Source organism: Lampetra planeri, chromosome 41, assembly GCF_965212315.1.
Source record: "Lampetra planeri chromosome 41, kcLamPlan1.2.h2, whole genome shotgun sequence".
In the NCBI taxonomy this organism is placed as follows: Eukaryota; Metazoa; Chordata; class Hyperoartia; order Petromyzontiformes; family Petromyzontidae; genus Lampetra; species Lampetra planeri.
Window position 1 is genome coordinate 2,465,749 of NC_136147.1, and position 24,959 is coordinate 2,490,707.

The 24,959-nt window shown below is 51.2% G+C and overlaps 1 protein-coding gene across 2 annotated transcripts; it reads left to right on the forward strand.

Moving 5' to 3' along the window:
- Positions 1 to 918: 918 nt before the first annotated feature.
- On the forward strand, positions 919 to 24,732 carry LOC144732068 (broad substrate specificity ATP-binding cassette transporter ABCG2-like). Of its 2 annotated transcripts, none has more exons than XM_078613306.1 (16): positions 919 to 1,036; positions 5,075 to 5,243; positions 11,596 to 11,655; positions 13,022 to 13,136; positions 13,586 to 13,738; positions 14,166 to 14,323; positions 15,444 to 15,595; positions 15,875 to 15,979; positions 16,270 to 16,550; positions 18,471 to 18,553; positions 18,852 to 18,941; positions 19,277 to 19,401; positions 20,185 to 20,339; positions 20,743 to 20,832; positions 22,298 to 22,407; positions 23,221 to 24,732. In XM_078613306.1, exons 2-16 carry the CDS (start codon positions 5,095 to 5,097, stop codon positions 23,366 to 23,368), a joined length of 1,974 nt encoding a protein of 657 aa, XP_078469432.1. In that variant the 5' UTR covers positions 919 to 1,036; positions 5,075 to 5,094; the 3' UTR covers positions 23,369 to 24,732. The 2 variants fall into 2 exon arrangements, with proteins under 2 accessions (XP_078469432.1, XP_078469434.1); XM_078613308.1 differs by having other exon boundaries at positions 16,273 to 16,550.
- Positions 24,733 to 24,959: the final 227 nt, after the last annotated feature.

Genomic DNA, 24,959 nt, shown 5'->3' on the forward strand with positions numbered 1-24,959 from the left:
ACTTCCGATTAGCACGCTTGGCTACGCACGGTGCGAAAGAAGTTCAACACACATACAAGGGGTGACACGCTTACGACCCTAAAGGGAGGTGAACCCGCTTCCATGCCCTTGACACGATTGGTCCTCCAGCACTTATGCTGAGTCACTATTCCAGCAAACAGTGCCTTGCATAACCGAGGTCTAACCTGGCTCCCCCCCCACACCCAGAACCGTGCCTAAATGATTGAAGGCCTCCAAGGAAGGGCCATAACCTTTAAGGGGCACCGCGGTGTCTCAAGACTTAGCATTGGCATCTTTTTTGTGAAGGGTGGTGTCGCGTTTTATGTCGCGACTTAATGACTCTAACATGTTTTATTGCCGTGTTATTGTGACTGGGTGACCGCGGGGTGACTGGGTGATTGTTGACCTCCTGGGTGGTCGGGTGATTGGGTGACGGGGTTACTGGTTGTTTGTTACTGAAATGACTGGATTGGTTGTGGTGTCGGCTGAATCAGGAGTGTGTGTGGAGTGGAATGTGACTCAGGGTTGTGTGAATTTGAGATGGTTAATACTTTCACCATTTATCCATATGCCCCATATTTCTCTAATCGATTCGGAGAAATTTTACATGGGGTTCCTGTTTTGAAATGTTTGGTCAATTCCTTACCCGCTGAAATGTGTTCCAGTGGGATGAAATCAGTTTTACTACCCTGGAGAAAATACACATGACACACACACACACACCTTCGATAAGCACTGTTGGCTACCTACGGTGCTAAATACGTTCCATATCCATACGTACACACCCATCGCAATCAGATTCAAAGTCTATTTACTGGGCTGCAATGCATTGGCGAAAGAAAAGTTTTTGTTGCGCAAACGTACCTGTAAAAGCCAATGTTAAGTTACCGTGCGTGCACGCGTGCGTGACGTGAAGAAGGGACTTTGTCCCACCAATAATCCCACTGTCCAGTCCCCTCGCCATATATAAACCCTGGCGACCCGTGAGTCCGGAGCGAGAGAAGATCGAGGACAAAGCTTCATCTCAACTTCCAAGGTGTGTTGTGCTCCTTATCACGGGAGTTCCGTGTCGCGTGCTGCCCCACGTCTGCTCCCTGGCCTCGTCTGTCTAGTGGCGAGTCGTATGTTGTTGTTGTTTTTCTGTTGGATGTTGTTGAATGAACCCCGATGACACCCCGTGTGATACAGAATTCGGCAGGATGCGAATTTTTTGCGTTTTTATGCGGCTAATGTTGACAACATCTTTAACGTGCTCAAATAAAGATGCGCATAGCAGTTTTGCAACATCCACTGCGAGATGAGAGCCTCCTCACATCGCGCGGGGGTTGTTTGATCACACTTCACCACACTCTCCACTGTGGTGAACATGTGCAGTGTATACGTAGGAGCATAGAAAGTATAGTACAACCGATGTCGGCTACACTGCCCTTTGCTACTACACTGCCCTTTGTAGCGTATACGTAGGAGCATAGCTAGTATAGTACAACAGATGTTGGCTACACTGCCCTTTGCTACTACACTGCCCTTTGCAGCGTATACGTAGGAGCATAGATAGTATAGTACAACAGATGTTGCCTACACTGCCCTTTGCTACTACACTGCCCTTTGTAGCGTATACGTAGGAGCATAGCTAGTATAGTACAACAGATGTTGCCTACACTGCCCTTTGCTACTACACTGCCCTTTGCAGCGTATACGTAGGAGCATAGATAGTATAGTACAACAGATGTTGCCTACACTGCCCTTTGCTACTACACTGCCCTTTGCAGCGTATACGTAGGAGCATAGATAGTATAGTACAACAGATGTTGCCTACACTGCCCTTTGCTACTACACTGCCCTTTGTAGCGTATACGTAGGAGCATAGCTAGTATAGTACAACAGATGTTGCCTACACTGCCCTTTGCTACTACACTGCCCTTTGCAGCGTATACGTAGGAGCATAGCTAGTATAGTACAACAGATGTTGGCTACACTGCCCTTTGCTACTACACTGCCCTTTGTAGCGTATACGTAGGAGCATAGCTAGTATAGTACAACAGATGTTGCCTACACTGCCCTTTGCTACTACACTGCCCTTTGCAGCGTATACGTAGGAGCATAGCTAGTATAGTACAACAGATGTTGCCTACACTGCCCTTTGCTACTACACTGCCCTTTGCAGCGTATACGTAGGAGCATAGATAGTATAGTACAACAGATGTTGCCTACACTGCCCTTTGCTACTACACTGCCCTTTGTAGCGTATACGTAGGAGCATAGCTAGTATAGTACAACAGATGTTGCCTACACTGCCCTTTGCTACTACACTGCCCTTTGCAGCGTATACGTAGGAGCATAGCTAGTATAGTACAACAGATGTTGGCTACACTGCCCTTTGCTACTACACTGCCCTTTGTAGCGTATACGTAGGAGCATAGCTAGTATAGTACAACAGATGTTGCCTACACTGCCCTTTGCTACTACACTGCCCTTTGCAGCGTATACGTAGGAGCATAGCTAGTATAGTACAACAGATGTTGCCTACACTGCCCTTTGCTACTACACTGCCCTTTGCAGCGTATACGTAGGAGCATAGATAGTATAGTACAACAGATGTCGGCTACACTGCCCTTTGCTACTACACTGCCCTTTGTAGCGTAAACGTAGGAGCATAGATAGTATAGTACAACAGATGATGGCTACACTGCCCTTTGCTACTACACTGCCCTTTGTAGCGTATACGTAGGAGCATAGCTAGTATAGTACAACAGATGTTGGCTACACTGCCCTTTGCTACTACACTGCCCTTTGTAGCGTATACGTAGGAGCATAGCTAGTATAGTACAACAGATGTTGGCTACACTGCCCTTTGCTACTACACTGCCCTTTGTAGCGTATACGTAGGAGCATAGCTAGTATAGTACAACAGATGTTGGCTACACTGCCCTTTGCTACTACACTTCCCTTAGCAGCGTATACGTAGGAGCATAGATAGTATAGTACAACAGATGTTGGCTACACTGCCCTTTGCTACTACGCTTCCCTTAGCAGCGTATACGTAGGAGCATAGCTAGTATAGTACAACCGATGTTGGCTACACTGCCCTTTGTTACGACACTGCCCTTTGCAGCGTATACGTAGGAGCATAGATAGTATAGTACAACAGATGTTGGCTACACTGCCCTTTGCTACTACGCTTCCCTTAGCAGCGTATACGTAGGAGCATAGCTAGTATAGTACAACAGATGTTGGCTACACTGCCCTTTGCTACTACACTTCCCTTAGCAGCGTATACGTAGGTGCATAGAAAGTATAGTACAACAGATGTTGGCTACACTGCCCTTTGTTACGACACTGCCCTTTGTAGCGTATACGTATGAGCATAGATAGTATAGTACAACAGATGTTGGCTACACTGCCCTTTGCTACTACACGTCCCTTTGCAGCGTATACGTATGAGCATAGATAGTATAGTACAACAGATGTTGGATACACTGCCCTTTGCCACTACACTGCCCTTTGCAGCGTATACGTAGGAGCATAGATAGTATAGTACAACAGATGTCGGCTACACTGCCCTTTGCTACTACGCTTCCCTTAGCAGCGTATACGTATGAGCATAGAAAGTATAGTACAACAGATGTTGGCTACACTGCCCTTTGTTGTGTGGAACTTTGCATCGCTGCACGGCCGCCTTTGACAGCCTGGCGTGCGTGCTGGTCACCCATCCAAGCACGATCCACTGCCCAGGCTCAAACACCGCTGAGCTTACGAGACCTCAGAAGATCTGGGGCATGTTGCGGGTGATCAAGTTCAAGTTCATGTATTAGGTATAGCCCTGTGAGCCATTCGGCTCTTGAATCGGGTGCAACCGCAACAAACAAAAAACAAACATATGAACAAGAAAACATCTTAAAGTGACTAAGTGCAAACAGAAAATCCAAGAAAAGACAGCAAAACATTGCAGAAAAAACACCGTACACCAACGCTGTGTGCAAAAATCCCAGTGGGATGCAAGTCAAACAACAACAACAACCACAAGACAACTTAGATTAAGGCCATCAGTCTTACTCCGTACTACAACAAACAAACGTGGCCAAACCAGTAAACTTTTCGAAATCACCAAAATAAAGCAATGAAACAGTGATCATAGGAACTGTGACGGAATTTTCACAATAAACGACAAACAACATGTACTACCAAAACCCTGCATGGTGACGATGATGATGATGCCATAGAGATCCACGTATATGAGTGGCTGAAGAAGAATATTGCAACACGTCTCGGTCGTATAGACATGCAACGCCTGTCTATAAACACAAAAGCTGTAACACACCTGTTCATAAACACTGCAACACACCTGTACGCACACAACTCCTCCAACACACCTGTGAACACACCTGTGACATTCATAATATAGGTTTTTTGGGTCAGATCGCGTTATTTATAAATGTGTCGTAACCCTCCACCACCACCCGACACGGCCAAACAGTAAAAAATGTGTCACGTTTTTCAAATATATTTATTTAAATCTATTTAAATCTATTTAAGACCGGAAGCAACAGGAGAGCTTCACCATTCTTGCCCGATGAAGCTGATTGTAATTATTAACGAAACGTCGTACTCAAATTTAAAAATGCTGTTGATTCTCTCTTCAACACACCGGTAGGCTTAAGAAGTGAATTATTTTGTCCTTTGAAAAACGTGACACATTTTTTACTGTTTGGCCGTGTCGGGTGGTGGAGGGTTACGACACATTTACAAATAACGCTATCTGACCCAAAAAAACCTATATTATGAATAATATTGGTCGCAAAAGCCTACGTGTTAAAATACACCTGTGACATGTTTGTATACAAACACCTGCGTGCAAACACAACACGCGTAACACACCTGTGCACAGGTACCTGTGTGCGAATGCAAACACCTGCACCACATGTTGCATGAACTACAAAACACCTGCACACACACACCACATGCAGCACATCTGCGTCTCGGTAAGGCGGCCACTTGCCCGCGGCCCCACGATCTCATCCCATTATTGACCCCGCTACCCCGGAATGACCTCCCCCATGCTCCTTGACGCCCCCAGGAGCCCTTGGAGCTTCCAGGATGGATGTAGAGATGAAGGGGTCAGACTCGAGCCAGGAGATGCAGGGCTCCGTGCTCAGCTTCCACGACATCGGCTACGGCGTTACCCTGTCGAGTGGCCCTCCCTGGCATCGCTCGTCCCAACGCAAGGACATCCTGGTGAACGTGAGGTGAGGCGGGCTAAGGCTGCCCGGGGTTGTGTTGGGGCACGCCCGGATGGATGTCAGCGAACGGGGCAGTATTCCTGCCATCCTGGCTTCTTCTGCAACGCGGTCGCCTCTGCTCCGATTTCTATCCGATGGTTTTTTTTCCCCACCCTGCTCGGATTTCTAATTGCGTCATTGTTGTTGTGCCAGTTTTTATGTTATTGTTGTACCAGTTTTTTTTTATGTAATTGCTTTTTTGATATTGGTGACCCAGGTCAGACCATCCTTGCTTCTTGAGTTATCACCTTGTTAAACAAAACAACCTTGAACCCCTTCCGATTTAGGGGGAGGCTGCTGGTTTGTATTTATATATATAAAAAAAGCTAAAATACATGTTTAACTAAAATGTTCTAAAGCAATACGAATGGCTTAAAGCAGGGGTCCTCAAACTTTTTAAACAGGGGGCCAGTTCACTGTCCCTCAGACCGTTGGAGGGCTGGACTATAGTTTAAAAAAACTATGAACAAATTCCTATGCACACTGCATATATCTTATTTTGAAGTGAAGAAACAAAACGGGAACAAATACAATATTTAAAATGAAGAACAGTAAAGTTAAATCAACAAACTTGCCAGTATTTTAATGGGAACTATGGGCCTGCTTTTGGCTAATGAGATGGTCAATGTCCGGTTCCATATTTGTCACTGCTAGTCGTAACAAGTGATGCAAGTGTGCATCCGTTAGTCTAGATCTGGTTGGAGATTTCAAATGTTTCATTCTGGAAAAAGTTTGTTCACAGACATAAGCGCTGCCAAAGATGGTTGCCATTTTCAGTGCATGGTTCCTGAGATGAGGATATGTCTCAGAGGGGAGAAATGCATAGAAATTATGAAGGCTGCTTGACTTGAATGCGTCTTTCAGAGAGTCACAATTCTGCAGTTCAGCCAGTTCCATTTGGTAAATTGTATCCACATTTTCAATGTCAATAGAAAATGGGTTACGGAAAAGCTGTATGTCCTGTTCATGAAGATGAAGCTCTTTAAATCTAAATTGGAACTCCTTTTGCAATTTTTCCAGTGAATCCACACATGTTTTGTTTGGGAATGCAACCAATGGTTTTTCTGCTAACAGATTTTGAGTTGTGGGGAGATGGCAGAAGTTTTCCTCCTTCACTTGTTTGATGAGGAGGCCTAATTTTACTTCAAATGCTTTGACATGTGATTGCATATCACAGATGAGCTTCTCCTTTCCTTGAAGTTGCACATTGAAACTGTTGAGTAGATCTGTTACATCTGTCAGAAAGGCAAGGTGCCATTTCCATTCTGCATCATTGAGCTCTGGTACTTCTTTGTTTTTTGAAAACAGAAAAGCTGTAATCTGTGTTAGTAAGTCATAGAAACGTGTCAAAACTCTTCCTCGACTCAGCCAACGGACTTCTGTGTGGTACAGAACATCTTCATAGTCAACATTTAGCTCAGACAGAAATTCCTGAAATTGTCTGTGGTTTAGTGCATGAGCTCTAATGAAGTTAACAGAGTCCCACTTCAGTGATTTACTACACAGCGCTTGTTGGTGGATGAGGCAGTGTATGGCTATTGGATGAGAATGGTTATGTTTGTCCATCTCTTGGTTAATGCGAGCAATTACTCCTTTCTTAGACCCCACCATGCTAGGAGCACCATCAGTTGTCACACTGGCTAGTTTAGCCCAGTTCAGCTCCAAACCATTCACAGTTTGGCAAACCTTTTCATAGATATCCTCTCCTGTAGTTGTTCCTTTGATGCTTTGCAGTGCAGCAAGCTCTTCTGTGACTTCGAAATAGTCATTCGTCCCACGAATAAAAATTAGAAGTTGTGCAGAATCACGAACATCATTGCTTTCGTCGAGTGCCAAGGAAAAATAGGAACGTTTATTTGTGGAGTTTTGCAAATGCTGATGGAAATTGTCTCCCATTTCTTCAATCCTCCGTGTAATTGTAGGTCCTGAAAGACTCACTGTACTAAATAAATCGGCCTTCTCTGGACACATCTCTTTGGCAACAGAAAGAAGGCATTCTTTAACAAATTCTCCCTCAACGAATGGTCTGCCAGTGATTCTAGATTTGAAGCTTTCGTGACTGCAAGGAATCATCTTCTTAGGTTTTTTCGGTAAAGTCACGTAGAAAGTAAAATAAAATAAAAAACAAAAATCACGACGTTTCGGAGGCAACACAAGTCTCCGTCATCAGGTGGGACCGTCACAGCCAGATTAGCTGTACAGCTAGCCAGATTAGCTGTACAGCTAGCTGTACAGCTAATCTGCATATGCTGATGGAAATTGTACAGCTAGCCAGATTAGCTGTACAGCTAGCTGTACAGCTAATCTGGCTGTGACGGTCCCACCTGATGACGGAGACTTGTGTTGCCTCCGAAACGTCGTGATTTTTGTTTTTATTTTATTTTACTTTCTACGTGACTTTACCGAAAAAACCTAAGAAGAGGTCTGCCAGTGCACGCTATTAGCTTGGCAACTTGAAAACTTGCTCGCAGTGATGAAATATTTAGCTGCTTCTGCTTCACAAAAGTATTTTGCTGAGTTGTTAATGTATTTTTCAGTTTTAATATTTTATATTTTCTCACTTCTCCGACCAAACAATCATATTTATCTTTATGTTGAGTTTCATAGTGTCGACGTAAATTGTATTCTTTGAACACAGACACTATATTCTGGCATATCAGACACACAGCTCTTTCCTTGTATTGCATGAAAAAGTAATCATAATTCCACTGTTTTTTGAATATCCTACACTCCGAGTCAATTTTTCTCTTTCTTGACATCATTGTTTCCTAGGGAGTCAAAATTGCTATTAGTAAAATACCAATATATATACAGCGCTACAAAAACAATATACCAGCAATAACTTTGCCCACACAGAGACATACAGACTGCACTGCCCATCAATGCAGTCTGATTGGGGGAACTCCGCTTTTACCCCAGGCTCACACTGGTGCGGGTGCCATTAAAAAGTTAATTACACCTGCAGTTTTGTTCACAGATCGCAGTGCGATCTGCGAACTCGCATAGGAATCTGATCGCATGGGGGAGAAGACCCATGCGATCCGATTCCACTGCAGGAAAAAAGAAGGCACATGTGCCTTTTTTCTTCCGAATCTAATGCAAGTTCAGCCATACAAGCATATGGCTGAACTCGCACTGCTCAGAGATCGCAACAGTATGAACCGGGGCTTACACAACATACAACATATAACCTCATATAATTGAATAGCAATCAGAATATAATTGCACTTACTGTCATTTAAATTGGGTTTCCTACTCCTCGGCTGTCTGTCACTGATCAGCACGGGAAAACAGCAGGCAGCTCCTCCAGAGATCAGAGATCACTCTGTTATTACCCCTCTATCATTTACTCAGCACACAGGAATATCACTGGGAGTGGAGCCGAGGGGCAAGTGAGGGAGCTGAGGGAGGGAGAGCCAGTCAAGCGCAGCCAGGGGAGGGCTGGCAGCCTTAGGCCTGGGGGGCAAGTCCAGTCAATTGGCCCATTGAACCATTCACCAGCGCAGCCCAATGAGTGCCCACCGCCGCAGCTCAATTATTGCTCACCAGCGCAGCCAAATCAGTGCTCGCCACGGCAGCCCAATCAGTGCCCACCACCGCAGCCCAATGAGTGCTCACCAGCGCAGCCCAATTAGTGCTCACCAGCGCAGCCCAATTAGTGCTCACAAGCGCAGCACAATTAGTGCTCACCAGCGCAGCCCAATTATTGCTCACAAGCGCAGCCCAATGAGTGCTCACCAGCGCAGCCCAATTAGTGCTCACCAGCGCAGCCCAATTAGTGCTCACCAGCGCAGCCCAATTAGTGCTCACCAGCGCAGCCCAATTAGTGCTCACAAGCGCAGCCCAATTAGTGCTCACCAGCGCAGCCCAATTAGTGCTCACAAGCGCAGCCCAATGAGTGCTCACCAGCGCAGCCTAATTATTGCTCACCAGCGCAGCCCAATTAGTGCTCACCAGCGCAGCCCAATTAGTGCTCACAAGCGCAGCCCAATTAGTGACCATGGGCCGGATAAATGCCCTCGGTGGGCCGCATGTGGCCCGCGGGCCGTAGTTTGAGGACCCCTGGCTTAAAGCTTTCGTGACTGCAGGAATTCATATTCTTGGGTCTTTCGGTAAAGTCACGTAGATAGGTTCAAAGAAAATAATCAAAAATAACAAAAAAAAACTACGACGTTTCTATCGCAACACAAGCGGCCGTCTTCAGGAAGACGTCGTAGTTTTCTGTTATTTTTCTTTGAACCTATCTACGTAACTTTACCGAAAGAGCCAAGAATATCAACACGAATGGCCTGGGAAAATCAGTATGCGGCAACAGAATTTAAAAATTATCGCCTCTTCTGCCACGCGTCTGTCCCACTCATGCAGGTGTTCGGCTGTACTTGCCAACCATCTCCACGCTGCCCTGTCTTCACGCTGCCCTGTCCCCACGCTCTCCCTGTCTCCACACTGCCCTGTCTCCACGCTCTCCCTGTCTCCACGCTGCCCTCTCTCCACGCTGCCCTGTCTCCACGCTCTCCCTGTCTCCACGCTGCCCTGTCACCACGCTGCCCTGTCCCCACGTTGCCCTGTCTCAACGCTGCCCTGTCTCCACGCTGCCCTGTCACCACGCTGCCCTGTCTCCACGCCCCCCCGTCCCCACGCCGCCCCGTCTCCACGCTGCCCCGTCTCCACGCTGCCCTGTCCCCACGCTGCCCCGTCTTCCCTCTGCCCTGGCCCCACGCTCTCCCTGTCTCCACGCTCTCCCTGTCTCCACGCTGCCCTGTCTCTACGCTGCCCTGTCTCCACGCTGCCCTGTCTCCACGCTCTCCCTGTCTCCACGCTGCCCTGTCTCCACGCTGCCCTGTCTCCACGCTCTCCCTGTCTCCACGCTGCCCTGTCTCCACGCTGCCCCGTCCTGCGCCATCTCTCTTTCCGCTCCTCGGGCCACCGTGTCCGATCGCACCACCCCCCCCCCCCCCAATCTCTTCTTCTCCCATCCTCTTCTTGATCTCTTTCCTTCCACTTGCATCACTTGCCACATTCTGACATCATTTTCCTGTTCTCTCAACATGACCAATCATTTAAAAATAATCTGCCTACCGCCTAACACTGTCCGATAGTTACAATGCCTCGTCTCTAGAGGGCAGCCCCGACCTATGGAAAGGGTGAATCTTCCCCGTCGACCCGCTTCCCCAGTCAACATGCAAACGTTGAACCAACGTTCCATGTTGCCTGGGTCCCTCCTTGTTTGACCTCTCCTGTGATGGTCTTCCCCTTTCACTTCGTGGCCTCGAAGTAACGCGATCGGATATACCGTGTCCCGTACATACATATAGAGCGGTGGACAAAGCCAATCGGCCTGGCTTGTGAGCTCCAACTCCCAGTGCCGGATTAAGCTCATGTGGGGCCTGTAGCATATGTTATACTGGTAGGAACCTCCTGGTTACACCAGCCCACAGGGGATTATTGTGTCCGTCCGTCCGTCGTACAGCTATGTTGCTATACACTACACTATACACGACTCTATACACCACTACATACCTTCAACCCCTTACAGTATCAGTGTCTACCTTATTACATACCAATTCAGAACTTATTGGTCACCCCGTGCCCTTATAAATCTCCACGTTCATCCTACAAAGTTCCACCACAAGAAAGAAACACAGACACATTTTTTTTTATTTTTCCCGTATTGAAATGGCTGTACACAATATGGACATGAAAACTTTATTTTCCTGCACAAGCATACAGGGTTAAACCGTGTGGGTTCACAGCAATGCCTACGAGATAGAAGTGCCCGGGCCTACAAGAACCTGAAACCGGCCCCAATTGCTACCATGCATATTTTTATTTCGTGACAATTTGTAGATTTAACCTTCGCCGAAGTGTGCTTAAGTCAGACCGTCTCGACTTCCACGAAACGGTGAACAGAAAAAAATAATACAGAGGCATTTTAGTCAATGAGCACCCAGATCTTTAATAATTAACACAGTCAAAGGCTGGAGGCCCGACACGCACCCTCCCCTCTTGCCTGAACCGGCCCAGCCCAGGGCACTCGGCAGACTATGTTATCCAAAGGTGCCCTTCTGGCCACACGAGTTAAATGAAGGCTCGATGATCCGCCCTATTGACGAGAACGGCCACGGATGATTCAAAATCGTGGATAATCCAAAACTGTAAAGTTAAGGTAATGGAGTTGCCCAGTGATAGCACTGTATGTGTTTAACATTTACACAGTACACTGCTTACATGACCAAGTTATCCCTTGGTCTCCACGAGCTCTCACCTGGTCTAAATAAAGGTTCTGTTTGTCTGTGTGTCTGCGTGCGTTTCCCAACAGTGGCCTCATGAGGCCAGGAATGAATGCCATCTTGGGACCGACCGGCAGTGGAAAATCTTCGTGAGTGAAACTGCGAACGCTCCGTTACTTTGCGCACATCTCCTTCGTAAGTAGAAAATTAAAGCCATCGCCACAGGAGGCTGGTCGTGGCCACATGACCCAAACTATGGACTATATAACTGAACAACTGTAGTCTGTGCTCCCTTGAATGCATTAAGCTCCTGGACAAATTGCAATGCGCAAGAATAGAATTAATACAAAAAGGCACCTTCATGGGTGTCCAGGTGATTAAGCTTAATAAGATCCTGCAGTAATGTCGACCCTGGGAGCAAGATTTTGTCAGTACAATGCTGGGTGAGGGCCTCGCCACACCGCCAGGATAATGGAAGTTATGCCAAACTTCACCCATCGTGCCCACGCTGGTCACTGCGGGGTTGTGAAGGTGGGGTGCATAGATGGAGCATAGTACAGAATCACAATGGATTTTGCATGCCAACCCTCTGCTGCTGTGGATGCTGTCATCCACATTGCTGATGAGCGCCGCGATGGTGAGATGTTAACTCCCTCGCCTGGTATGGAGGAGGTCGTGGGTTGCATCCCGACCTTGACGCCTGTTTATTTGGAGTTTGCATGTCTCTCTCCTCGTGGTCGCGTGGATTTTTCTCCGAATCCTCCGGTTTTCCCCTCCACATTTAGAAACACGCATTTAAATTATTTGGCTGTGATACATTTCCACATGATGAACCACTTCGTTGAGCCATCATTTGCCATAGCCAGGTCGCTTGTGAAAAATATCTATATAGCTCAGTGGACCTTACCCGGTAAATAATGCATAGTTGAGTTTTTTAGTTTGATTCTATAGATGTATGTACTTTAAGCATCTATTACACCGTAGCCAACCGCGCTAATAGGAGGTGCGATTGCTGATGCCACTGCTCCCCGCTACTGCTGCTGCAGGAGATGCTGCCGATGTCGCCCCTGCCACGATAGATGCCGCCGTAGCTTCCGCCTGTGTAACCACTCCGACGACAAAGTAATATGAAGGGCCACTCTTATTTAAAGAACCCTACTAAAGAATCTACACAATAAGGGACCCGAGGCTTCGTTCTTGTCTTCCCGCTTGTATCTTCCTCCGAGCGTCCCCACTCCTCGTGCTCTCCCCTTATATCTCTCTCGGAACCTCTTTCTCGAATCTTCTTGAGCCAATCCCCGTCCGTTCCCTTTAGCAGATCCTTTCCGTATTCCCTTTCAACCCCTTATTCTGCGATCCCTTTAAAAGTCTACCTCCTGACCAATCACCGTGGAGGCCTCTTGCTTCCAATCGGAGACCGTTTGTTTATTTTTAAATGGCCGTTCGGCTGCGTATGGCTTGGGGTAATTTTTCGGTCATTACGCTTGATGGCCTCGCTGCTCTCTGCGTGCTCAGGCTGCTCGATGTGCTGGCCGATCGGAAAGACCCATCGGGGCTCACGGGCGAGGTGCTGCTCAACGGGGACCCTCTGCCACAGGACTTCAAGTTCATATCGGGATATGTGGTGCAGGTGAGGGAGACCCCCTACATCATGGGGTGGCCAACCAGTAACAGACCAAGAGCCAAAGAGTACCCATGATTGTTGCAGAGCCACGTGTACATAGATATAAGTGTATATCCATAATAGAGTTTTTTTGGGTTAGATCGCATGAATATAAATGTATTGTTAAGCCCGCCACCAACCGACACGGTCAATTAGTAAGGTTTGTCACGTAAACAGAACATGCCAATTCGCGACGCGCTAACCGCTACACTACCGCTTCCCACACCTACCCACACCCCACACCTCCGATTAGCACGGTTGGGCTACATACGGTGCAAAAGAAGTTCAACATACATACATAATTACATACACACACATCTTTACACATAAACACAAAACCGCATAAACAAACCACTGCTACTGCTGCCCCTACTTCTGAATGCCACTCCTGCTGCTGCTGCTGCCCGGTGCCGCAGGACGATGTGGTTATGGGGAGCCTGACCGTGAGAGAGAATTTCCAGTTCTCGGCCGCGCTGCGACTCCCGACATCTGTGAGCCACACGGAGAAGGAGCAGCGCGTGGAGAGAATCATCTCGGAGTTGGGACTCACCAAGGTGGCCGACTCCAAGGTCTGTGTCACCCACGGGAATCCGCCACAATGTCCACCACGTGTTGCCCGAGGTGCCAAACGCAATGTCTACCGCACCGTCGAGACGATGCTCGCGATGGGTGCGGTGTCATCCAACTCGTCAACCCACGTTTCCACTCCCAGTGTCAACCTTGTGTCATCAACGGTCTCACCGATGTGTCACCCACGTGCCACCCGGGGTCCCACCCACGTCCCACCCACGTGTCACCCACGTGTCACCACACGCGTCAGCCGTGCATCACACACGCACGTTACCGGCCGGTCTCAGCCAGCTGTCACGTTGTCGCCCACGTTGTCACCCATGACTTTGCGACGTTGCGCGGGATGGCGCGACGTCACCCGTGTGCGTCACCCGCTGCTGTCACCACATGTTGTCCACCCTCCCCGCGCCCCCCACCGGTCGTCAGGTGGGCACGGAGCTGGTACGGGGCGTGTCGGGCGGGGAGCGCAAGCGAACGAACATCGGCATGGAGCTCATCACGGATCCCTCGGTGCTCTTCCTGGACGAGCCGACTACGGGACTCGACTCCAGCACCGCCAGCGCCGTGCTGCTGCTGCTGCGCCGGTGAGACTCCATCCCACGCCGCGGGTTGCTTCCGCGAGGATGGCTGTTGTCGGGTCCGGGTGTGTCCCACGTCGAGTCCAGGTGTCTCGGCCTCGCTGTGCGCTGCGTTGCACCACTATCTGAGTAGTTAACCTCGCATTCAATAAACCTTCAGAGCCAGGGTGAACATCCGACTCCAACGTATTTAATGAATGAAACGAGGTAAAACTTATAGAAAAACACAGCACAAAAAACAGAATCTGTTAATACTTGCAATATCAATACAATGAATGAACACTGCAGCATCATCACATTGTCTTCGATAACATGAATCTCAACAATAGGTCCTGGATGGACAAGGCACCTACATTAGCACTGAATAGCTATACAACAAGAGAATAAGCAACTGTGTTAAATAAGGTCACTTTGTGTAATTACCATACTGCAGCATAAATGCACAGTGCTGCATATAACACTGAACTGTGGATGAGATATTTCTTCATCCTTGCTCTCAAGAACGCATTAACCTATCTACGTGACTTTACGGAAAGACCCAAAGAATATAACATTCACAATAATGCAAGTGGCAGGCTTCGTTCTTAACTAGGCCCCATATTCATCCTAACAATTTAACAGCATTATAAAGGCATTTACAGCATTATAACGGCAATCCTAACATTATAACAGCATTCTCAGTATTATAAGAACATAAACAAACTGCAGACAATGCTTCTTAAGTCCCGCAATGAACAGATGCACCCGTCTTCACTGAGACGTGAATTGTGCCTCCATTTTGTACTCTATGGAAAATGGCTGACACCCCTGCCTGGCCTCGTGACTTAAAGACCCTTAACTCGTAATTTCCTGGTCACGTGACCAAACTCAAAACCGTCATATCAGAAAGTTCCTGTGTAAACATACCCCCATATCTGCCGTGGGGCAGAACACTCGGTGTTGTCGGAGGAGAGTCCGGGTGTCCACATGTGGAGTCTGGGTGTTGTCGGGGAGAGCCCGGGTGTACACATGTGGACTCCGGGTGTTGTTGGGCGAAGTTTGGGAGTCCGGGTGTTGTCCTCTTGTCCGCTCGCCCGCCCTGCGAGTTGCGGTCTCTCGCTCGCCGTGACTCGACTCTGGCCTGCAGGCTCTCCCGCCGCGGCCGCACCATCATCTTCTCCATCCACCAGCCGCGCTACTCCATCTTCCGCCTGTTTGACAGCCTCACGCTGCTCGTGAGCGGCCACACGGTGTACCACGGCCCCTCGTCGAAGGCCATCATTTACTTCAAGTCCATCGGTGGGTGGGCGGTTGGGTGGGCGATTGGTTGGGTAGGCGAGTGGGTGGTTGGTTGGGTGGGCCACAATTATTGTAGACATCTCCAAATGGAGGGTTGATGACCATTGCCTTTGTAATGGCTGTGATGATGACCGTAATAATGTCAACAATAACATGACAATGATGAGTGATGATGATAATAATGATGATCAAGATGTTGATGCCTTTGATGATGATGAGAATATTGATGGTGATAATTATCATGATGACGATAATGACGACGATGATGATGTGAGTCAGGCTACGAGTGTGAGCCGTTCAACAACCCGGCCGACTTCTTCCTGGACGTTCTCAACGGAGACTCCACGGCGGTGATGGCAACTGCAGACACGGCCGTCGAGACCGGTTGGTCACATCGCCCACATCGCCCACGTAGCCCACATCACCAACATCGTCACATCAACACATCGCCCACATCGTCCACATCGTCACATCAACACATCGCCCACATCAGCCATGTCACCCACATCACCCACATTGTCACATCAACACATCACCCACGTCGCCCCCATCGTCACATCAACACATCGCCCACATCATCACATCGACGCGTCACCCACATCGCCCACATCATCCTTACCTGATCAAATAAAACAAAGAAAGGTCGAGCGACATCGCTGTAACCGCTCACCCAGCAGACGCGGCGGCGGGCGCCGGCTCCGTGTGCAAGCACCTCGCCGAGAGCTACGCGGCGTCGTTCTTCTGCCGGGACGCGGAGTCCGCCCTGCGCGCCATCGAGCTCCGGGGCTCGGAGTCGCACGGCGGAGACGGCGGCGATGGAAAGAAGAGGAAGGGGAGGGTGGGTCGCGCGATGGCGAGGGACAAGTGCGCCACCTCGTTCCTGCACCAGTTCGCGTGGCTCAACAAGCGCAACGTGAAGAACCTCATCGGAAACCCGCAGGCTTCGCTGGCGCAGGTGACGTCGGGTAGGGGGCTTGGAGCAGGGACGTGCGGTCAGGGGAGGCAGGGGAGGCAGAGCCTCACCTGTTATACTCCAATGAAAATAGCTGTTACGAAAAGTAAAAAAAAAAGAATCGTCAAATAAAATTAATATTAAGATTTTTCCACTGATCTGTGTTGTAAATGTAATTTCTGTACGATGCCAATAATTTTTATAGACAAAATCGCCAAATTCTCGGAGCTCCGCTGCAAATACAGGAAGAGACGAGAGGTGAGGCAGCGACGAGCTCAGCCTCCCCTTTGATTGCGCAACCCCTCAGTAACTGGATGGAGCGCGGGCAATAAGCACGTGCCTGTTACTATCTCAGTATGTCACCAATGTCATGTTTGTAGACCCCTTCCTTTCATGTCCTCGCCTTCCATACTCCAGGTAACTTATTTCACGTATATGTATAAAGATATTTAGTCCTGCTGGTCTCGTCATGAAACTGCATTGAAAAAGCACTAGGGGAGGCAGCTATCAGATCTGCTTCAATGAGGCGGACGTGTCTAACACGCCCCCCTCAGTGAGGCCACGCCCCCCTCAGTGAGGCCACGCCCCCTCAGTGTGTGAATCTGGCTCTGACACTCGCTAGTACCTCCCCAGCCATTGACCTCACGGCACATCACTGGTTTGGGGGGGGCATCGGGGGCGGGGGGCATCGGGGGCGGGGGGCATCGGGGGCGGGGGGCATCGGGGGCGGGGGGCATCGGGGGGGGGGGTGCATTGGGGGGGGGGGGGGCATCGGGGGGGGGGGGGGCATCGGGAGAGGGCACCCTTACTCAGTGCCCAGCCTCAGCCGCAATGGTGCCGAACGCCGCTCCGGAGAATGGTGTTGGCTCGCCTCTTGTCCTTCCTTGGGAGACTGGGCTGGTGCATGGGGCGTGGGGTGTGGGATGTGGTGGGGCGTGGTGCGTGGGGCGTGGTGCGTGGGGTGTGGTGTGATGGGGAGTGGTGGGGTGTGGTGGTGCGTGGGGTGTGGTGTGGTGGTGCGTGGGGTGTGGTGGGGTGTGGTGGTGCGTGGGGTGTGGTGGGGCGTGGGGTGTGGTGGGGAGTGGTGGTGCGTGGGGTGTGGTGGGGAGTGGTGGTGCGTGGAGTGTGGTGGGGCGTGGGGTGTGGTGGGGAGTGGTGGTGCGTGGGGTGTGGTGGGGAGTGGTGGTGCGTGTGGTGTGGTGGTGCGTGGGGTGTGGTGTGGTGTGGTGGTGCGTGGGGTGTGGTGGGGAGTGGTTGGGCGTGGGGTGTGGTGTGGTGGTGCGTGGGGTGTGGTGTGGTGGTGCGTGGGGTGTGGTGGTGCGTGGGGTGTGGTGGGGAGTGGTTGGGCGTGGGGTGTGGTGGGGTGTGGTGGTGCGTGGGGTGTGGTGGGGTGTGGTGGTGCGTGGGGTGTGGTGGGGCGTGGGGTGTGGTGGGGAGTGGTGGTGCGTGGGGGGTGGTGCGCGTGGTGTTGGTAACCTGCATATGTAGGAATATCGAGTACATAAAATTTAATTCCTATGTTTCCGACTTCCTCGATCTTGTCCCAATGATGCTTGACGTCAAGCCAAACGCCGTTGAACTAATCGCTCAACTCCGTTCCTCGCGAACTGTTCTCCAACTCACCGGCGCGGGCTGTGGCGGTAACGTGGCGCGCTCGACGCTCGCCCGCCACGTGACCTAATAACCCTCCCACCCCCCCCCCCCCAAAAAAAAAACACAATTATGCGACAATAATAACGGGTTAGGATTATCATGGATAGGCGTGCCTTGTAACTCGAGCGGGCAGTGCCGTACGTCCATAAATCCTCGCTCCAAGGCATCCCGGCAGCGTTGCGGAGCACGTCGAGTGAGACATCAAATCCCCGGGGGGGTCTCTGCCTGCCCCCCCCGCTCACTGCCGCCGTTTCGCTGTCGACGCCGTAGGTCGTGGTGACGTTGGTGCTGGGACTCGTGGTGGGAGCGCTCTTCTTCGACGCGAAGCTGGACAACTCGGGCATCCAGAACCGGTGAGGGCCGTCCAGCGGGCCCGGCGGTCAAAACTGCCCATCGGACGAGCGTACGCCGTTGGTTGATAACCCACAGGGCGATGGTGGGCCGAGACAATTCGTGACCTGTCCCAATGCCCCCCGAGTCTCCATGCCCTGAAGTGGCAACGCCAGCCTTGCCCTCTCGTCTAAATGTCCCACCTGTCCCAATGCCCCCCCCCCCCCCATGTCTCAATTCCCCCATCTCTCAATGCAACGTATCTCAATGCCCCATACTGCCGTGTCTCAAGTGCCTTCCTCGCCACCCCGTGTCTCTCAGGATGGGCTCGCTGTTCTTCATGATCACGAACCAGATGTTCGGGAGTCTCTCGGCCATCGAGCTGTTCGTCCGAGAGCACAAGATCTTCATGTGAGTCGGGGGCACACAGACACACGAGGGTGGGGGGAGGGGGGGAATGGTGGTGAGCGCGGTATGGTGGTGAGTGCGGTATGGTGGTGGCACTCACACTGATATTGTTGATGAGTCTGATGATGATGCTCATTATAATGTTGATGATGGCGATGCTGATGATGCTGCTGATGCCGATGATGCTGATGTCTATGATGCTGCTGATGATGCTGATTATGATGCTGATGATGTCGATGCTAATGATGCTGGTGATGATGCTGATGCTGATGATGCTGGTGATGATGCTGATGAGAATTCCGCCGACGATGACGACGACGACGACGCCCTGTGCGCAGCCACGAGTACGTGAGCGGGTACTACCACGTGTCCGCGTACTTCTTCTCCAAGATTCTCTCCGACCTCATCCCCATGCGCACGATCCCCGGCATCATCTTCTCCTGCGTCACCTTCTGGATGATCGGTAGGGCTCCCTCGCTCCTTCGCTCGTTCACTCGCTCGTTCAACCAAGTCATTCGCTTCTCCACCCGGTTACGTGTGTGTGTCGTGATGAAAAAAAAGAATGGGCTTTCCGGCAATTATGTGGCCGATTATTTTTCCGGAATTTTGATACCGGCAAAAAAAACGGTCTTGTAGATAGGGGCCGTCCATAAATTACGTCACGCACCTATGGGGGGGGGGGGGGGGTCAGACATTTGTGACAATGGGGGGGGGGGGGGCGGGTTGAGAAATGTGACGTCACATCAAAATGCGCAACTTTAAATAAATATAGACAACACGTTCTAGTTAATTAAATAGACTTTTTAATACATCTTTTCTCCTACAACATCAGAGTGCAGCGCCACAGTAAATACGCACTACAATAGCAATAGTTTAAAGCGATTTGAAGCGTGTTTTATTTGGGGGGGGGGCAGAGCTTTGTGACGTCATATTTGAGGGTGGGTTTGACTTTTTGTGACGCCGTGTGACGATGGGAGTGGGGGGGTCAAAAATCGTCCAAAAGCGCGTGACGTCATTTATGGACGGCCCCATATGTGTGTCATGTATGAATATGTGCGATCCAGTCTTCTGTGACCAGGTGACGCACATGCCACGTGCTTGACCGGGTTACGTGTGCGCGTCACATATGACCGTGTCGCGTGTTCCGCGTCCCGGGGTTCCAGGAGGAACAAGTTGATGACTGCGCGTGTCACGTGCGCGTCACGAGTGAGTCACGCGCGTGTCACGCTTGTGTCTCGTGCGCCAGGGTTCCAGGCGCGAGTGGACAAGTTCTTCATCTACATGCTCACGGTGGTGATGACCGCATACGGCGCCGTGAGCCTGGCTCTCGCTGTGAGCGCTGGCACCAGCGTTGTCGCCGTTGCCAACGTCTTCATCACCGTCTGCTTCATCTTCATGATTGTACGCCCCGCTGGTCGCTCGCTCACCCACCCGCTCAATCACTTACTCACTCACTCACTCACCTGCACACTCGATAATTCAAGCACCCACCTGCCCACTCAATCACTCACCTGCTCGATCACTCACTCACCCGCATACTGGCTCACTCACCCACATACTCGCTCACTCACCCACTCAATCACTCCCTCATTCACCCGCATACTTGATCACTCACCCGTTCGATCACTCACTTGATCACTGACCTGCTCGATCACTCACTCACTCACCTGCACACAAGATTTGTCAAGAAAATAATTGTTAGCATTTGTCACCCAGGGTGGGTAACGAATGGGAAACGTTTTGGGCCACTGGCTCAAGGTCGAACGCCTGACATCGCACGTTCACGCTCCGTGCATCCCCACAGCTTTTCTCCGGGTTCCTGGTGAACCTGCCCAGCGTCATGTCGTGGCTGAGCTGGCTGCAGTATCTGAGCATCCCTGGCTACGGATTCACGGTGAGTGCGGCATCAGGCGGTGGCACCGGCGATCGGTCGCGCTCGCGGACCTCAGGAGCTGACGACTGAACTGCTCTCCGTGTTCCGTCAAGCGCGCTTGATGGAACAACTGTGCTCCTGTTGACTCCAAACGCGTTGTACAGCGTGTACACGAAACACAGGCAATGGCTTTAAAAGTTGATAATCTCCTATCGATGTAGATGCCACTGGTTCATGTTCTACAGATGTAGATGCCACTGGTTCTACGTGTTCTGCAGATGTAGATGCCACTGATTCTTCACGTTCTGCAGATGTAGATGCCACTGGTTCTTCACGTTCTGCAGATGTAGATGCCACTGGTTCTTCGTGTTCTGCAGATGTAGATGCCACTGGTTCTTCACGTTCTGCAGATGTAGATGCCACTGGTTCTTCACGTTCTGCAGATGTAGATGCCACTGGTTCTTCACGTTCTGTAGATGTAGATGCCACTGGTTCTTCACGTTCTGCAGATGTAGATGCCACTGGTTCTTCACGTTCTGCAGATGTAGATGCCACTGGTTCTTCACGTTCTGCAGATGTAGATGCCACTGGTTCTTCGTGTTCTGCAGATGTAGATGCCACTGATTCTTCATGTTCTGCAGATGTAGATGCCACTGGTTCTTCGTGTTCTGCAGATGTAGATGCCACTGGTTCTTCATGTTCTGCAGATATAGATGCCCCTGGTTCTTCATGTTCTGTAGATGTAAATGCCACTGGTTCTTCGTGTTTTGGAGATGTAGATGCCACCACTGCCATATATTGCGCAACGGTTGAACTTACGACTTTCTGCCCGAACAGGCAACTTGGACATACGGACAGGATTATTTGTATCTCTGAAGGTTCGTAAGTCGAACCTTCGTAGGTAGAGGAGTCCCCGTATTCCAAATCCTCACATCTGCAACAGTCCCACGGACCATTAAACAGCGGCCGTGCGGGATAGGGTCGCCAGCTGTCAGCGGTTTGACCCGAACAGTCGGGGAATTTGACATCCACTCTTTGGGTGGCAGCAATGGATTCACACCGAGATGCGGTGAGCGGCACCGGCGTTGTGTCGATCTTCGTTACGGAACAACAGACGTGTAGGGCGGACTGAGAAACATGGGCCGTCCGCGTAAGTGTTCGCCGCTGTAACTTTGCCGACCCGACCACACGGGACACCTGCGAACAAGAGCTTCGTAGCTCATCGGATTCCTCCTTCCAGCCCAGTGTGTGCTCGAGTGTGCTGCGATCTATTGCTGGACTTTGTTCGAATTTGTCTCTGTAATTTTTGGCCGACCCAGGCCGCCCTTGTGAGACCGCGCTGGTCCGTTCACGCAAAAGAAGCGCGACCTTCACCGCTGTCCTCGACGCGATGCGATCGGCAATGTCACGGCGGCGCCACGATCATCGCGAGGTCAGCTGCCCACGACAGCCGTCGTAACCCCCCCCCCTCCCTTCTCATCGTCAGGGCCTCCTCATTAACGAGTTCACGGGACTCGAGTTCCTGTGCCGGGGCGGAGAGAACGCCACGGAGCCCGAGCAGTGCCCACCAAACTCCAGCGTCGCGCTCGGCCCCGTGTAAGTACCCCAGCAGCGGAGAGAGCATGACGGTGACGGCAGCAGCCGAGACGACGAGAGACAGACGAGCCCTCGCCATTCCCTAGCAAGCCCCGCCCATCACCTCCCGTCCAGCGGCACGCGTCGGGAACAGATGCGAGGCATTTTATCGCGACGACGTTCACGCGACACGATTGGCCACCGATCAATCGGCAGAGTCATCGACGGCTTCAATGTTAGTCGAACTTCTTTCGCGCCGTACGTAGCCAACCGCGCTAATCCACCGAGAGCCCAACTCTCATGAGCGTGCCCTTTAGTTACCCTGCAGAGCGCGGTGCGACAAACTCCGTCGTTGTACTCTACATCTGTGCTCCCCACCTCCAAAAAAAAGCCGCACTGACCAGCCTGGTGAAGTATGGTCAAACAATCCCCACGACCCGCACGGTGACCATCTGACAAGGTCGGGGCCCACTGGGGGATGAGCGGTGGTCGCGATAGGGGCGGCGGCGTTGGCGATTGTGGTGTCGTTGACATTGATGGCAGTAGGAGTGGTGGTAGCAGTCGTGGTGATGGTGTTTGCGGTGGGCTTTGAGAGCCATATGGGTGGTGGTGGTAGGGCAGGAGGCATTGGCAATGTTGGTGTTGATGGCATTGGTAGTGGTGGTGGGGGTGGTGGTGGAAGCAGCAGTGGTAGCTGTCGTGATGTGGTTCATGACGACGGCGGTTGACGGTGGTGACGGCGGTGCGCTGTGACCCCCGTGGTGACCCCCGTGGTGACCCCCGCGGTGACCCCCGCGGTGACCCCCGCGGTGACCCTGTGGTGACCCCACGTAGGTGCACGGGGGCGGAGCAACTGTGCCGCCTGGGCATCACGACGGACTCGTGGAGCCTCTGGAAGAACCACGTGGCGCTGGGCGGCATGATCCTCATCCTGCTCACCATCGCCTACCTCCGCCTGCGCTTTGTGCGAAAGTACATGTGACCGCCCGCTCACCCACCTGCTCACCCGTCTACTCACCAGTCTACTCACCTGCCTACTCACCCGCCTACTCACCCGCCCACTCACCCGTCTACTTCCTCAACCCGCTCACCCAACGGTCCACATGCCACGGAGAAGTATGGCGTTTGTATCAAATGATAAACGCCAGAAACAAACGCCATAATTGCGCGTACGTGCGTATGTACCGTGTGTATATACGGGAGAGCGAGGAGTGTCCGCAATGTATCTCTCACGAGATCGAGGTTCGTTTTTCGTTCGCGTTAACTACCGCTGCGTTTGTTGTTTGCCGATGAGCTCGAAGCGCGAGGGCCGCGCTTCTCGCCGTCACCGCTCGTGTTTGAAGCGCCGTGCTCCCTTCCCGGCAGCGAATCTCCCAACAACCCCCTGGATGACGGAGCAAACCGAAGAAAACGTCAGATGGACTCTGCAAATCGAATCGAATCTCGCGCCACGTTTGGCATCAGCGCCGTTTTCGCGGCGCAAAAGGGGGGCGATCGCGAAGGTGCCGCGTTTCGCACGGGAGCAGGGGCGCCGCGGTGGCTAGGAGACGTCAACGACCTCGCCTGGTGTGCAAGAGGTCGCGAGTTTAAACCCAACCCTGACGCCTGCCTGGATATTTGGAGTTTGCACATTCTCCCCGTGGTCACGTGGATTTTTCTCCGGGTCCTCCGGTTTTTCCCTCCACGTGTAGAATCAATGTGCGTTTAAAGTATTTGGCTCCTATCAATGTCCACGCGATAAGCCACTTCGTTGGGCTATCATTTGTGATAGCCAGGTCACTTCTGAAAAAGAGCTATGCAGGTCTGTGGGCCTTGCCTGGTAAAATAAAAAATAGTTAATAGAGCCTGCGAGTTGAGGAACTTACCAACCTTGGACCAGGATGCCGGCACGCATGGACGACTGGTCTTTAACAAATGCCGTGGTCAATACACGCCACGTGTATTCGACATTACGTGTGATGATGCTGTGTGCGATGATCCTGTGTGCGATGATGCTGCGTGCGACGATGATGACGTCACACCACAGTATTAACCAGGGTGGCCGCCACTGGTCTCGGCGAGCGCGCCACCACCCGGGCCGCATCACTTCAAAGACCGGCAACGAGACGACAATCGGTGAATCCCGACCGTTTAATCACGAACGGCGCAAGCGGAGAGCCAAGCAAAACATTTACGTACCCACAAGCCACGCGGGGCCAACAATAAAAAAAATGTATAATCTTCAATTTAAAAAAAATTTATTTCGACGGATTAAAAAAGAAAAACAATTTCAACTCCGGCCAAAGAATAGGACGACCGGCGGCGTCGTCGGCAGCAGCATCGTTGGTGGCGGGGGCAGTGGGGGCAGTGGGGGCAGTGGGGGCAGCGGGGGGCAGTGGTGGGGGGGGGGGGGGAGCTGTGGGGGTGGGGGGGGGTGGCCTGTGGATCGGCGTGAGAGGCAGCCGAGTCTCGCGACTGTTTCCAGAAGGATCCTGCCAAGTTTTCGTAGCGGGAGGGGGCGATGCTGCTGCTGCTGCTGCTGTGTAAACTCAACTGGGTAGTGTGCGGGGAACGTTTCAGCCTTGGGATGTTTT